Source organism: Drosophila virilis, chromosome 3 (genome assembly GCF_030788295.1).
Source record: "Drosophila virilis strain 15010-1051.87 chromosome 3, Dvir_AGI_RSII-ME, whole genome shotgun sequence".
Classification (NCBI taxonomy): Eukaryota; Metazoa; Arthropoda; class Insecta; order Diptera; family Drosophilidae; genus Drosophila; species Drosophila virilis.
Window position 1 is genome coordinate 1,910,382 of NC_091545.1, and position 13,979 is coordinate 1,924,360.

General features: G+C 44.1%; 1 protein-coding gene across 2 annotated transcripts in view; it reads right to left on the bottom strand.

Annotated features, from left to right (window-relative positions):
• The window catches only part of trio (trio Rho guanine nucleotide exchange factor), a 53,523-nt gene that overhangs the window by 32,183 nt on the left and 7,361 nt on the right, over positions 1 to 13,979 (bottom strand). The window contains exons 4-6 of one of the 2 annotated variants that reach the window (XM_032435562.2): positions 11,844 to 13,943; positions 9,598 to 11,511; positions 9,332 to 9,535 (exon numbers count right to left, since the gene is read on the bottom strand). In XM_032435562.2, coding sequence (XP_032291453.1) covers positions 9,332 to 9,535; positions 9,598 to 11,511; positions 11,844 to 13,943 — 4,218 coding nt within the window. Of the gene's footprint in view, positions 1 to 1,936; positions 2,594 to 9,331; positions 9,536 to 9,597; positions 11,512 to 11,843; positions 13,944 to 13,979 lie in introns of those variants that run through there. The other variant, XM_032435563.2, reaches the window with a different exon arrangement.

Consider the following 13,979-nt stretch of genomic DNA (forward strand, 5'->3'; position numbering starts at 1 on the left):
CTTCTTCTTGTTGTTGTAGCTGTTATCTGCCTTGCCGCCTCGTTTTTTTCTGGTTTGTATGTTTTTTGCTGTTGGCGCTGGGCACGTGAGGCGCTTAACCCAGCTCAGCTGCAGCTGACAAGGGCTGGGCATTTTTTTAAAGGTTGTGCGTAAAGCAAATTTACGTTTTCAACGACACGTTTTTCAAGTGTTTGTGTGTGTGCTGCACACGCAAAAGTATGCTATAATGGAATGCATAGAGCATACGCCCCGTGAGCCGCAGCTCAGCGATGCAAGAAAGAAAGAAAGCGTACCAAGAGGCTGGCTGCAACTTCTTTTGAAACTCAGCAACCTTCGAGCATTAAATTTCTAAAGAATTTCATATTTAAGGCGAAGCATATAAATTGATTAAAAGCCTCGCAAATTGTCAAGGAGCTGCCAGCTGCTGCACAGACACAGGAAGCAGCCACTAGACAAGCTGGCGGGGACGACGAGCGGAAATTGTCATCACTCAGCACCAAATTGACAAAACATGTTAGCTGGGGCAGGGGGCAGGGGGCAGGCGACCAAGGGGAGAAGGGAAGTGGCAGGCAAGGTCAACAGCAGAGTGCAATGCAAGAACGACACAAAGATGTTGATAAGCTCTTACATGACTTGATGAAGTGATAAATACATTATGTGTGCCACTTGCCAGTTGAAGTGAGTGGAAAGAGGGGGGACGGCAGGGAGAACAGCGGGTGTGCTGATTGGCTGCGCTTCATAAATTACATAAATGGAACGAGAGCAAGCGAGAGACAGAAAGAGAGAGAGGGGAATATCGGGAGCCAGCGGGACGGCTACTGACAATAATTGAAGCGACTTGAAGCAAATAAATTAGCGCACAACGCTGCGTATGATTAATGTGCTTATCGAAATGACAATGCGATTGAAGTGAGCGCGAGTACGTGTGTGTGTGTGTGTATGGGGTGGCCTGTTTGTGGGCGTGACAAGCAGTAGCAGCGGGTCAACAACACTCGACAGTCAACTGGGGAGCAACAAAAGGCTATAAAATAAACTAGCCTCAAGCAACCAAAAGCAGTCATGAGCAGAAAAGTGGCACTAGAAAAGATAAAAGTGATGCGAAAACTAAATGAAGGGGGGGCAGACAAAAGAGGAGGGGGATAGAGGGGATGCTGGAACTGCTTTACAGTTTAATCCATCCATCTAGATCAGATATAGATATCTATGGGATTTTAATAGTTTTTCTTACAAATTTTTAACTTTCAAGCGATTGTTCCAAGGGGGATGTTGTTCAAATGTTGCATAGAAACACAAGTATTTATTTGTTTTTATACATAAAATCCATAAAAATACAGAAGGTTTTATTGAAGAAGGTTATATTATATTGTACTGCTTTGATTTGTCTGAGATATCTCGAGATACAAATAAGTTTTTCATACAAAAACTTAAATGAAATTCTATAAATTCTATACTAAAACATGTTTAAGATATCGAGTTAATGATAGGAACAAAATAAATTAGCTAAATGCTGAGTCTCGTTAAGATATCTTGTAAAATAGGGAATTTTTCAGTTAATTCCTATGACAGCTTTAAGATATATTTTGTTCCGATCCGGCTGAATCGAAGTATATGCTATATCTTAAGCAATAAAAAGATGCTATATCAAATTAAAGGAGCATTGATTTAGGTACTCGATCCGACTGAATCGATATATATGCTATGCCTAGAGCTACAAAAAGCTTCGGCATAATCACATAGAACATTTATATAGATGCATGTAAATTGAATATATTATATGCATAACAAATTTCTGCAGCAACATTAAAATAACCCAATTAGTTATAGGAAACATGTCAAAAGCAGCCCAAATCTCTGAGGCTGACATCGAGTTGGATATTTATTTAAATCCCATGACGCCTGTCACGGCGAATAGCACGATTGGTAAATTGGCTGTTACCTTGAAGCCGCTGTTGCTGGGCTGTCGAAAGAAACGAAAGGAGCTGGGCGTATCGATGGTATGCTGGCGCGAGAGCGTCCCGTGGTTGCTGACACTCGACTGACGGAACCAGGGCAGCGAGATCTTGCGGCGACTCTTGCGCTGCTGCGGCGTGCCAGTTGCCGGCGGCACAGTGGGAAATGTGAAGGGCGAACGGGAGAGCGGCTCAGCCGAGGCGGCGGTGGCGGTAGCTCCATTATTGGTCTGCTTGGGCGATGTGCTGTCATCCTCCTCCAAGGTGCACAGCGGCGTATTCTGTGCCGAGTCCGCCAGCGAGGGCGATGGCGACGGATCCCCAATGGCGATGGGTGCACTTAGCGGCGGCAAAGCCAGCGGCGTATTCGGCAGCGAGGCAGCCGTTCCTGGCGCCTGATCCTGGCTGCCGCCGCCGGCTGATCCTGGCGCCTGATCCTGGCTATCGCTGGCGCACTTGAGCCGCTCGAGCGTCGTCTTCTTTTGGCTGGCCACATCGGCGGCATCGACGCTGTTGATGCGTTCATTTAGGAATTTCTTAACGCTTTTCATGGCTTCAAAACTGCTCTGCTTTTTTCTTTTTTTTTTTTTTTTTAATTACACATCCTCTTTTATTTTTTTTTGGTAGAGTTTATTTTTATGTGAATTTTTGTTGTTGTTTTTATCAATAAATCTGCGCACAAATCGATTTGTTGTCAACGTGTTTTATTTTTAAACCTTAGCCAAGTGCCACGTGCCAAAGCCAAAGCCACAGCCGCAGCCCAAAATCCAAATTGAAGGGGGGGGGGGGCGCCCAGGCAGGTGTGTATACGTGTGTGTGTGTGTGTGTGTGTGTGTTGCTGGATACATAAGCAGCACGTCGTTTGGCTGTCATGCAGGCAGAACAGAACAGTTCTTCTGCTGGGCATTCGCCTGTCAAATCTGACATTCCAATTTGTATCTATTACGAATTGAGTTTTATCGACAATATTCCTGTGGCTCTTGCACGAATTTCAAATGTCATTCAATTAGCACTACGCGGCGTATGAACAATTTTTGACTGCGCTCTTTTTCTGAACGTGATATCAAACTAGTTTGACTATGAAAACATATATTATTTAATACATATTATTTTATATGCAGTATATTATTTATATTATTTTATTCATATTATTTAACATATATTATTTTATTTATATTATATTTATTTTATTTTATTGGTATATTCAATAAACTATTAATTATTTTTATAATTTATTTAGCAGCCACTTTCTTACTGTTCTTTTATATATATACATAAATATATATATAAATATAAATATATTCAAAATTGTATTTTTCCATCGTTTAATTTTGTTTCTCCATTAGACTAATTTAATTTTTATCAATTTAATTGAATCAATTGTTCTTAGTAGAAAAACGTGTTGCATTTTATAAATGAACTAATCAATCACACTCTTATTAATTGAATTGATTTTATGGTAGTGTTTTTTCATTTTTCTCAACAATGGCTGAAATTTATATTTTATATTTTTGCTCATTTTTTTCCCATTTTGTTCTTTTTGGCAGATAAAAAGCTGCCGCCGCTTCGCTTGAAAATTTATCTTGAAAATTCATGGGCAGCCGCACGTTTTGTTTATAAGTATATGTAAAAATGTTTGTTATTTTTACACTTTTGCGCTGGCTCTGCCACTGCCGCTGCCGCTGCCGCAGTCGACGTCAACGTCAGCGTCGCGGCAGGTGCGCCATAACGGCCGCCACTTGGCTGAACCGATTGTGCCCGACTGCAATTATGATTCAATAATTTACGGCCGGCGAAGCGGACTACAACAAATAGCAACAAGAAAAGAAAAACCCACTCAACGCTAGGGAAAATAGTTTAATGCCAAATTGCTTGCGCAAAAATAAAGTACAAACAATATATGAAAATAAATTTGCGCAAAAAGCAAGAGAAAATTGATACCCTTATAGATGGGAAAAAATGGAAAAGAAAAACTTGATTAAGAGGCATAAAAATCAAATCAATTAAATGCTGAAATATTATAAAAGAACATATTAATTGCTGTTTTGCTAAAAATGTAAACATTTCTGCTGAATTTGAACCAGCGACCACTATTTTCTTGGTCCGACGCTCACTAATCTAAGCCACGAAAGCTTATAAGGGACAAAATTCTGATTTTATATTCAAATACAAAATTTAGTAGAAGAGCATCAAATTGATTTCTGCTAAAGTAGAAAAATTCTTTGAAAGACAAGACTTCTATCCAAATCTAACTCTTCCTCATGATAAACACCTAAAAGATTAGGCTCTAAATAGTTCCATAGATCAATTTGACTAGACTAAATAAAACAATTTGTTTGCTAATCACAAACCCAATGAATCAAACCAAATTGTTTACATACATGAAAAAAGCACAAACGAACATCTGTACTTCAGACATATTAGTTCAGGGATTCATCAGATAAATTTACAGCCAGATAACAATTTAGCAAACCAAAAGCTAAAAACTAAGCGGAAATCAACAAGAAGCTGTCCATCAGAAACTAGCGCAAACAATATGCTCAGTTTTGAGTAGGGTATTTAAAATTTAAATAAAATGAAAGGTTAAATAGACGCCCGTTAACTTTAGCGTACGCGTGAAAATTGGCATATGTTGGTGGAAATTCGCAGAGGCCATTTTTTAAAAAAATACAAAAAAAAAAAAAAAGAAGCAAATTGAATACTGTGAAAATGTGCGGGGAAAATGTGGAAAATGCGTAGCGAACAGCTGTGCGCTACGGGGCATCGGCACGAAGCGGGAAAATCGTTGGGATCTACGCAAAGAGCTTCAAAATTTTGTAGCCAACGGCATTAAAAACTTTGCCACTTTATAACACACACGCGCCGAGAAGGAGTCTCAACGAGAGTGCTTTGGTCGGGAGTATACGACTAGAAAATACACTAAGCACAGGCGAAAATCTTTTTGGTCCGATCTCACAGCTAAAATATGGCGTAAAGTGTGAACATGCCAAGATAAGGGATTAACCCTTACAATCTTGATATACAGAACGATAACCTACACAAAATCGATAAATATCGAGTTTGCAAATGGAAGATATCGAGAAAAATAATGTTGGGCTCGTTCTATGCATTGTTTTCTAAGACGCAAGGATTAGCCTTTACAATCTTGATATACTGCATGATAACCTACAAAAAATCGATAATTATCGATAATCAGAATATGGAAAATATTGAGAATAATTCATATGTCCGTTCGTGCGTTCAGTGCATGTTATACAGGAAGATATCTATTAATTGTCACGTCTCCAAGTCTCTCGACAAAAAATATCTTACTTATTTTGTTGGAAATGCACACAATCATTATGCTTAGCCAGCACTCAATAAGTTCTGGATAATAGCGACAAGAAGAAGCACAACAACGGGGACATCTCTTGACAGATTCTGTCGTTGGATCTGACAAACAGCACAGCTGAGCTGCTAATACTTTCATAACATTCACTCCAAAGCCAAGTTAATTCAATTTGTGCAAATGAATGCGCACATCAGCGCCACGCAAAGGGTAAGGGCGGAGGGCTGCGACAAAGCGGATGCTGGTTCGCATTTGAAATCAAGTTCATAATGTCCAAGCGGAAGTTGCGAAAAGGGAAATCAAATAAAAACAATTATTAAAATTAAATTAAATTTGCAGCTTTTTGAAAGTTCGAAACAAAAATAAATCAACTTGAACTTAAACAGAACGTTTTACGCTTTTTCTAGCATGCAAATTCTGGCAATAAATCTCTTGCGCTTAAACCAAGACTGCAAATTATTCGCATCTTGTAAGGCTTCGTCTATAAAACATATCTTTTGCATTATTTTTTGCTCGACAGCAGCTGCAAAATGCATACACGAAATATTTATATATATCTATAGTATTTAGTTTGTAAATTGTTGTACTTTGAATAGAAATTGACCGAGCCCATTTGACACGAAATTAAATTGCAACAACCAGCAACAATCATAATAATTATAACGGCCAAAACAATGTCGTGTCATGGCAACAACAATTGTACAACATTTCCGATGCCGCACTGTTTTAAAATGCATTAAGCTTGGCGTGCAATTAATTGTATAGGGAATTTGAAAAAAGGTATAAAAATAAGAGTGCATTAGTTGGCAGTAGACGAATAAGAAATGCCCTGAACTAAGCCCATTTGCGATTTACAATATTCCAACTTATCTTTACACACAAAACAGCTTATTCTTTCGATTGCCTCACACTATGTTTGAGAATAACGCTCTTGAATAACTTCGGGCTCTATAGTCCGATCTGTTTTAAATTTTCAAAGTGTGTGTATACAAAAGCGTTAGGCTCTAGCTTTTGGGCAAAGAGAATTAAAAAAATATAATTGATACGACTAGGTAATGCCCTGAAACCAGCCCAATTCTAAATATATATTCTAAATTAGTTCTCCATAGTCCGATCTGTTTTAAACTTTACAATGCCTAATTGTGGCAAGGCTCTACCTTTGAAAAAAGTTTTCCTCTTCCAATCTTTGGGGGTGAGATACTTTTGACAGCCTCTATATGATAACTCCCACCCCAAATTGGCTGCATCTATCAGCCATAATTCTTTACTTATGCCCCAAAAAGCATGTCTCAACATTTATCAATATTATGAAGCATATTTATCAATATTATGAATATGCGTGGAGTGCAGCTCAGTTGCCAGCGGCACTTTGCGAGGACCCAAAACCAAAGAGTCTCAAGTCTGTGGCCCAAGTGTGGGAGGGAGAGAGAGAAGGGAAGAGAAACGGGGAGTATGAAAGCGAAAACACGTATCGCCAAATAAAACTGCTACTCAAGTAGCTAAAGGCGTGAAAAAGGTCAAAGGCAGCGCAAATTGTGCATGGAATTGGGGGCGTGGCTTGCCACCAAGCCCCCACCGCCCAGGAGCTTAGCTGCAGACATTTTTATAAGCAGCATCCATAATGCCTTCAAATACATTTCTATACTACTTTTCTATACACTGACAGAGGGTATATTCATTTTGTCATGAAGTATATATTCTTGATCAACATCGAAAATACTAGTCTCTCAGTTTTAGAGCTTTCTAAGCACTTTTTAGACCTTGAAGACAACTTCATTACATTTTTTTGATCCAAATCCTAACTTCGGACTACTATCTACTATCGAAACATGATTTTTTTAATAAGAAAAAATCTTCTGCTCTTCAAGATATCTTCAGCAAAGTGTATTTCATATTCGGCATTTTTCTAGTTAAATATGTTTTGATGGTTTTAAGAGGTTTTTGCATTTAGTTTGAGTGGCAGCTATTTATGAAAAATACTTGTGTGTATTTATTTATTTTCGGCCAGGCGTGTTTTAAATTCTGTTTGTTGACATCGGCTGCACATTAATTTATTTATATTTATTTACGCTAAAATATTGTTTATAACAATTTAGTCTTTCTTTTTTTTTGCTGGCATATTCCTGTGGGATTTTGGGCTTGGGCTTTGGCTTTGTGCTAGAAATTTGATTTGAAATTCTTGAATTTATCGTTTGATTTGTTTATTGACTTTTACAAATATTTATTTATATAATTTTTTTTTTTTTATAGATATAACACTTGGCATACTCAGAAACAGTTTATCTTATCAGCTGATTAAAAGCAATTTGTTGGCCACTTAAGAAGAGTTTTTTTTTGTTGTTTCTTTTGATATTTATTTGTTTTTATTTTTTGTTGGATTTCCTGCGCTGTTTCCGCTCGAAATTTGAGAGGAAAATGGGAAATTTCGTTTGAAGTGGAAAACTTAGCCGCAGCGCAGCGCAGCGATTTTCAGCGACAGTTTCAGTTAAGACTGGCCACTTGACGGACCGAGGGGTAGGGGGGGCTGCTGCAACAGAGACGCCAAGAAGCGTCGTTCGCGGGCGTTTGACCGGGCGCGCATCTGCAGGCAGCTGCGAAGCTTTAGGAAGAGACAGCGACGGCGACAGCGACAGCGACGGCAACGACACAAACAGCGAACCTATTGGCTTTAACTCTGCGAATCAACTGGAGAAGCAGCCAGCGGCGGCTACGCAACGAAGCCGACAACAACGTAAACAGCAAAAACAACAACAGGCGCGAGCTGCCACAACAACAAACAGCGTGCGAACCGCCAAAAAAGAAGAAAAGCTCTCAAAACGAGAGAGCGGCAGTACGAACGAGCGCGAGCGAGAGAGAGAGAGAGAGCAAGACTAACTGCCAATTAGCGCTAGCAGCTGCCAAACGTTGCGTATACGTAACGTACGTCAGGCAAAAGCTCTCTTCGACTCCCTTCCTCTCGCTCTCTCTCGCGCACACACATACACTGTTATCTATGCGCGGCAAAAAAGCTATTCAAAAATCACGCAAAAGCTTTGCCGAAACAGTTAGCACAGGACCTTAACAGCAGTTGTGCACAAAATATTGCTTGCCTTCAATTTCTTTAATAATTTTGCAATTAAAAGAGAGAACAAGTCTCAGCAGTAAAAATATATAAAAAAAAAAACATTGAGTAAACCTCAATCATGTATACAATTTGGCAGGCGCACACACATACGCAGCCACGCACAGCGTGAGAAATCTCATTAAATCCGGCTACGAATTTTAAACATATTGCCGACGAGCCGAAAAACTAGTTCAGTGACAGCCAATGGTAAGTCAGCAGCAGCAGCATCCTTAAAAGCCGAATGATGAGCTGAGAGCAAGCGAGGTGAGAGTGAGAACATGAGAGAGGCAGAGCGAGTGGAATGGCATACGCGCGTTTCTTTTGAGGTAGGACCATAAAAGCAAAAGAGCTTCACATGACAAAACCAAGCATAGAGCTTTTAGCTCTTTAACAGCGCTAGAGACTGTTAAGCTGTACAATTTTTTCCAAGGGGCTCTAGTAAGAAAATAACACAGACAAACCAACTGATAGGCTGCTGCTAAGTCAAAAATTAACAGTGGCTATTAGGTTGCTGCTTAAACTAAAATTAACTATTAATTCATCAACAGTAAACTTTGCTGTTATAATATAGACTGTAAAGGAGAAGCTGTTAAGACAACAGACGAATCAACTGTTAAGGTGCTGGTGATAGATAAATTAACAGACATGGCTACTGTTCGAATGCAGCTAAGCTGTAAGCTTCCCGATGGACACTGTAAGGCTAAACGAACAGGGGGCAGTGTTGTCAACGGACATTTAAAAAAATTTGCTGAATCTTATGTTATAACATATACAGACAAAATGTAAAAGATTGAGCCACAGCCGTTAACAGTAAACTCAACTGTTACGCTTTAGACTGTAAAGCAGAAGCTGTTAAGACAACAGCTGTTAAGCAAATTGACTGTTAAATGTGTAAAATCAACTAATGTTAGCCATTTGAAAAAGTGGGAATAAATAAAATTAAAAACTCACCTTATTATCACTATCTGTGGTATTGCCCGAGCCAAAGCTAGCGAGGGAGCAGCGATCGTGATCATTCTCCGTGAGTGGCTCGTCCAGATCACGCGAGGATCGCTGCGAGGAGCCCGAATTCTTGGCCGGTGACTTTGGCAACGTCAGCGAGGTGCCCGAGAAACAAGTTTCCTGCATGACCTCACGCAGTTTCTTAACCCAAATCTGGAAAATATAAAAAAATATATGAGTAAACGAATAAAAAGGGAGGAGAATAAGTTATTTACTTGTTTCGTTTCCAGACTGTTCGCCTTGAGAACAATGCGACAGTCGGAGAGCATGGGCGAACGACCGGTCCAGACCGCAAACTTGGTCTCATCGCCCTCGATGTGCTCCGTGATGCCCATGTCTGTGGTCATGAGTTTGCTCTTGAACTGATACTTGACCACATTCGACTCCTTCACCTCCTTGGCGAACAGCAGATAGAGCTCGAAAAGGAACACGCGACGCTCGCGTCCTTTGCGTATGATTTGCTTTGTGTCCCAGGCCTGGAAGGCGTCCTGGAGCACCACCTCGCCGAGCTTATCCACGGACACATCACAGTTCTCGAGCAGCGACAGATGCATGGCATCATTCGCCTTCTTGGGCACATTTAACATAACCTCGAGGCCCTCCTTGATCTCACCGTGGCTGCCCTCACAGCAGGAGAGCAAATCCTTGAGCAGCAGCTGGTACTTGGTAATGCGCTGCACGGGCTTAATCAGATAAGCCGGCAGAGGATGCTCCACTTCAAGACGTCGCTGCAACTCCTCGAAATAGTTGCCCGCGTGCTGCACAAGCAGATTGTTGGATGTCGGCTTATTTTTGCAATAATGCACATACATGTCGAACTTGACGGCCCAGGTGACAAAACAATGGCCCACATCCTCGGGCATGGTCTCGTACTTTTCCAATTCCCGCAAAAAGATTTTCTGATGGAAATGATGTAGTTCACGGATATTGCCAAAGATGATGTCCTCCTGGCCGAGCAGAGCGGCAGGCACATTCCGGCCACTGCGAAACTCCTCGAGGAAACACTTGATGCAGGTGGCCAAATCGTTGACATAGGCGCGCTCCGTCTGCATTAGCTCGGCCATGATGAACTCTTTTCGTCGCGCCGATTTGCGTTTCTCCTCGTTGATCTCCTTGCTGGCCGCCGAACTAGCCGACGTGGTCAGCTTCGCCTCCAGCGTCGGATCCGAATGACGATCCGTGCTGCTGCTCGCGCCCGAGGTGCTGCTTATCGAGCTATTTGCATCCCCATCCGGCTGCAGGAGCAACTGCTGCTGGGCGGACATGCCCAGCGATTTCTCCAGCTGCTCACAGTAGCTGTCCATGCGATTGCTGAAATCCTTGTAGCGCTGATCCACGGAGGCAACCCACTGTTTAATGGAGCTGGCATGCGCATGACCTTTCTCCACAAGACTGTCGGCCAGCTGAATGAGCAGCTTGACCCGTTCGCGTGTCTCCTTCGCGGTGCTTCGAAATTCGTTGTGCTCCTTAAGCAGACCTTCCGTCTCCTCCCGGGTTATGCCCACCAGATTGGTGCGCGACGAGAGATAACCCTCGCCAGTATTGTGTATCCATTCGATGGCCTGCTTGGCGCTGCGCTCGAACAGCACAAATTGCTGGCACTGATCCAGAGATTTTTTGCGCAACGTCCAGAAGTCGAGCACCTGATTCTCCTGGGTGAGCAGCTTGTCCAGTTTGCTCTTTACGTGCGCCTCGCAATTGCCCTGCGGATATTGATAATATTGCTGCGATCGATTCGCGTACTTCAGGAATGTCTCCGCGGTGCGACGCGCCAGCGTGCAGGCCTTCAGGAATGCCTCCTTTTGCTCCTGATGCTTCGATATTAGCTGGACAATCGTTTGCGCCTTGTCGCTGCTGCCGCCGCCGCCGCACCAATCGTCCTCCCGCCGATATTCACGCTCCAGGCTGTCCAGCACGGAGCACACCTGCTCGGCGGTCTTGTAGAAATTTATGGAGGCCGTCACCAGCTTGTGCCGCTCCTCGGCATAGGTGACCAGTTGCTGCCACTTTTTGGTAACATCGTCGCTGATTTCACGTATCGACTTCGGATCGTAGTGATTCGCATTTATCAGCGCATCGGCTCGGTATTTCACCTGAACAGCCGACGTGTGCGTCTTCTCAATGGCAATCTGCGAGGGAGAGAGAAAACGGATAAGTGTTGGTCAATACTCAACTGTAACACTAAGCAGAACCTCCAAAAGGCAACTTTCTTATACACATGTTAACAATGTTAATATTTTATGTTAATTGTGCTGTTATGCTAGTGTTAACATTAACAGCGTCACTTTAACATACATCGCTAGATTATAAATTTATAATTTAACATTAACATTAACAGCGTTACGTTAATACAAACGAAACACATGCTTTGACTAGACATTATTTAGATATATTTAATGTTAGCATTAACATTAAGAACGTCACATTAACATATGCTAAGCTGGAGTTAACTGAAACTCACCTGAAACTGTTCGTGCTCCTTGCGCAACTGCTCGGCCTCATGCAGGCTATTGGGCGTCAGAAAATTGGCCACCAGCATCGCCTCGCCGTTGCGTATCCAGGAGATAACCTGATTGGCATCATTTTGGAATTGGCACAGTTGCACGGCCTGCTCCAGTTTGGCGCGCTTCGCCTCGGACAGTTCCTCTAGATCGATTTCGCGTTCGCGCAAAAAGTCCAACAGATATTCGATGCGCGCTTGCGCCGTATGCGTGGCATCTGCCATCGATATGAAGCCGGCATTCTCGAAGAGCTGCAACAGATCCTGGCCCTGCTGCAGCACCTCGTACGTGGTGTTCTGTATGTCCGTGACGGACTCGTTGTGCATGCGTATCAGCTGCTCGGCCTTCTGATAGTCGCGCGACAGATCCGCATGCTGCAGCTCCTCGGACCACATCTCCAGCTGCGAGGACAGCTCCATGGCGTCGCGCTCAAAGTAGCGCAAACGCAGGATGAGATCGGCGCGAAATTTGCGTGCCGACCACAGCTCCTCGACCTCGATTTTCTGCTTGCTCAGCTTCTCCAGCGTGGCCTCGAGCGCGGCCAGCGAGCCCGTATTGTCCACATATTCGAGCGCGCGCATCTCCTGCAGCAGCGCCTCGCCCTGGGCAATCAGAGTCATGCACGTATTCACCGTGCTCTCCTGCTGATCCCGATACTGTTGCAGCAAACGCTCAATGCCCTCGAGGTTCTCCTGCGACAACCGCGTCTCATCCGTGCTGACATCCGTACGCAGCGATTCAATCCAGGCGCTGACCTCCTTCTCGTGCGTATAGAAAATTACAGCCATTTCGAGTCGCCGTCGGCGTTGTTCGACGCGCTCCGCAAAGCTGGCCACCTGCAGCTCCAGTTCGTGGGCCACCGAATAGATCTCATTGGGATCGGCTTCGCCGCTGCGCGCCAATTCCTCTGCCGCGGAGAGCAGCTTCTCCGCATTGCTATACGTATTCTGGGCCACATTCTCGAAGTGCTCGTGCGATTTTTGGTAGACTCGCGCCTTCTGCAGATTCCGGCCAATGCCTGTGTTCTTGCGCAAGAAGACCTCGCCATGATTCTTTAACCAGTCGAGCACCTGCTTGACATCCTCCTGGAACAGACGCAGCGCCAGTGTCTGATGCAGCCGTATCTTCTCCTGATGCCACTTGGCCTCCAGCGTGCGATGATGGCCCAATATTTGGTGTATAACCGCAAGGACATGGCTGGCACCTTCGCTATAGTCCGCCGCCGGATCCTGGCGTTCGTATTTATTGTAGCCGCTGTTACCGCTATTCTTGCGATGATCGGGCACGCCCGGCGGCGGCGGCTGATTGCACACATGCACCAAATGATCCAGCTGATAGAGCAGTTTCTTGCTGGTCGAATGGACCTCGGTGTACGCCTGGCACATGGCCTCGTACAGGGATTGATGTGTGCGTATCGCCGTCTCCAGGCTCTGGATATCCGAGGGCAGCGGCTGCGAGGCCTGGCAGGCGGCCGCCCAGCTGGCCACGCTATTGCAATACTGTTCCGCCTTGTGATGGAACAGCACGCTCAGCTGGAGAACGGCGGTGCGTTCGTCCAGTCCGGCGCCGAAGTCCTTCCACGTGCGATCCAAGCGCTGCGCCAACGTCTTGATATGCTGCGCCGCATAATGTTGACTCTCGATGAGACGCGCTGCCACGGCCAGAATCCGATCAATATTCACATTGACATTCATCGAGGCGACGGCAAATTTCTGATGCTCATCCTGCAACAGCTTGGCTCCCGAATAGTTGTGCCCGATCTCCACGTAGCTCATTTGGAATACATCACGATTGTGCAGGATCCAGTCGAACATCTTCTCGCAGTCCTGCTCGAAGAGCCGCCACTGAAAGCATTGATCTAGCTTCACCTTCTTGTGCTGCCAGAGCATCAGCAGGCGCTCCTGGCCCGAATGGATGAGGTCAATCTGACGCAGCGCCTTGTTAATCGCCGCCGACATGTCCGGATTGTTGTGACCAGCCGAGCGCGTACCCGGCTGTTGCTGTCCGGCGGAGGAGGTGCCCGAATCGGAGCAGTCCGAGGTGGCGGCGCCGCCAGCGCACTGCAAACAAAGAGGTTGGATTAGTATGTATGCATA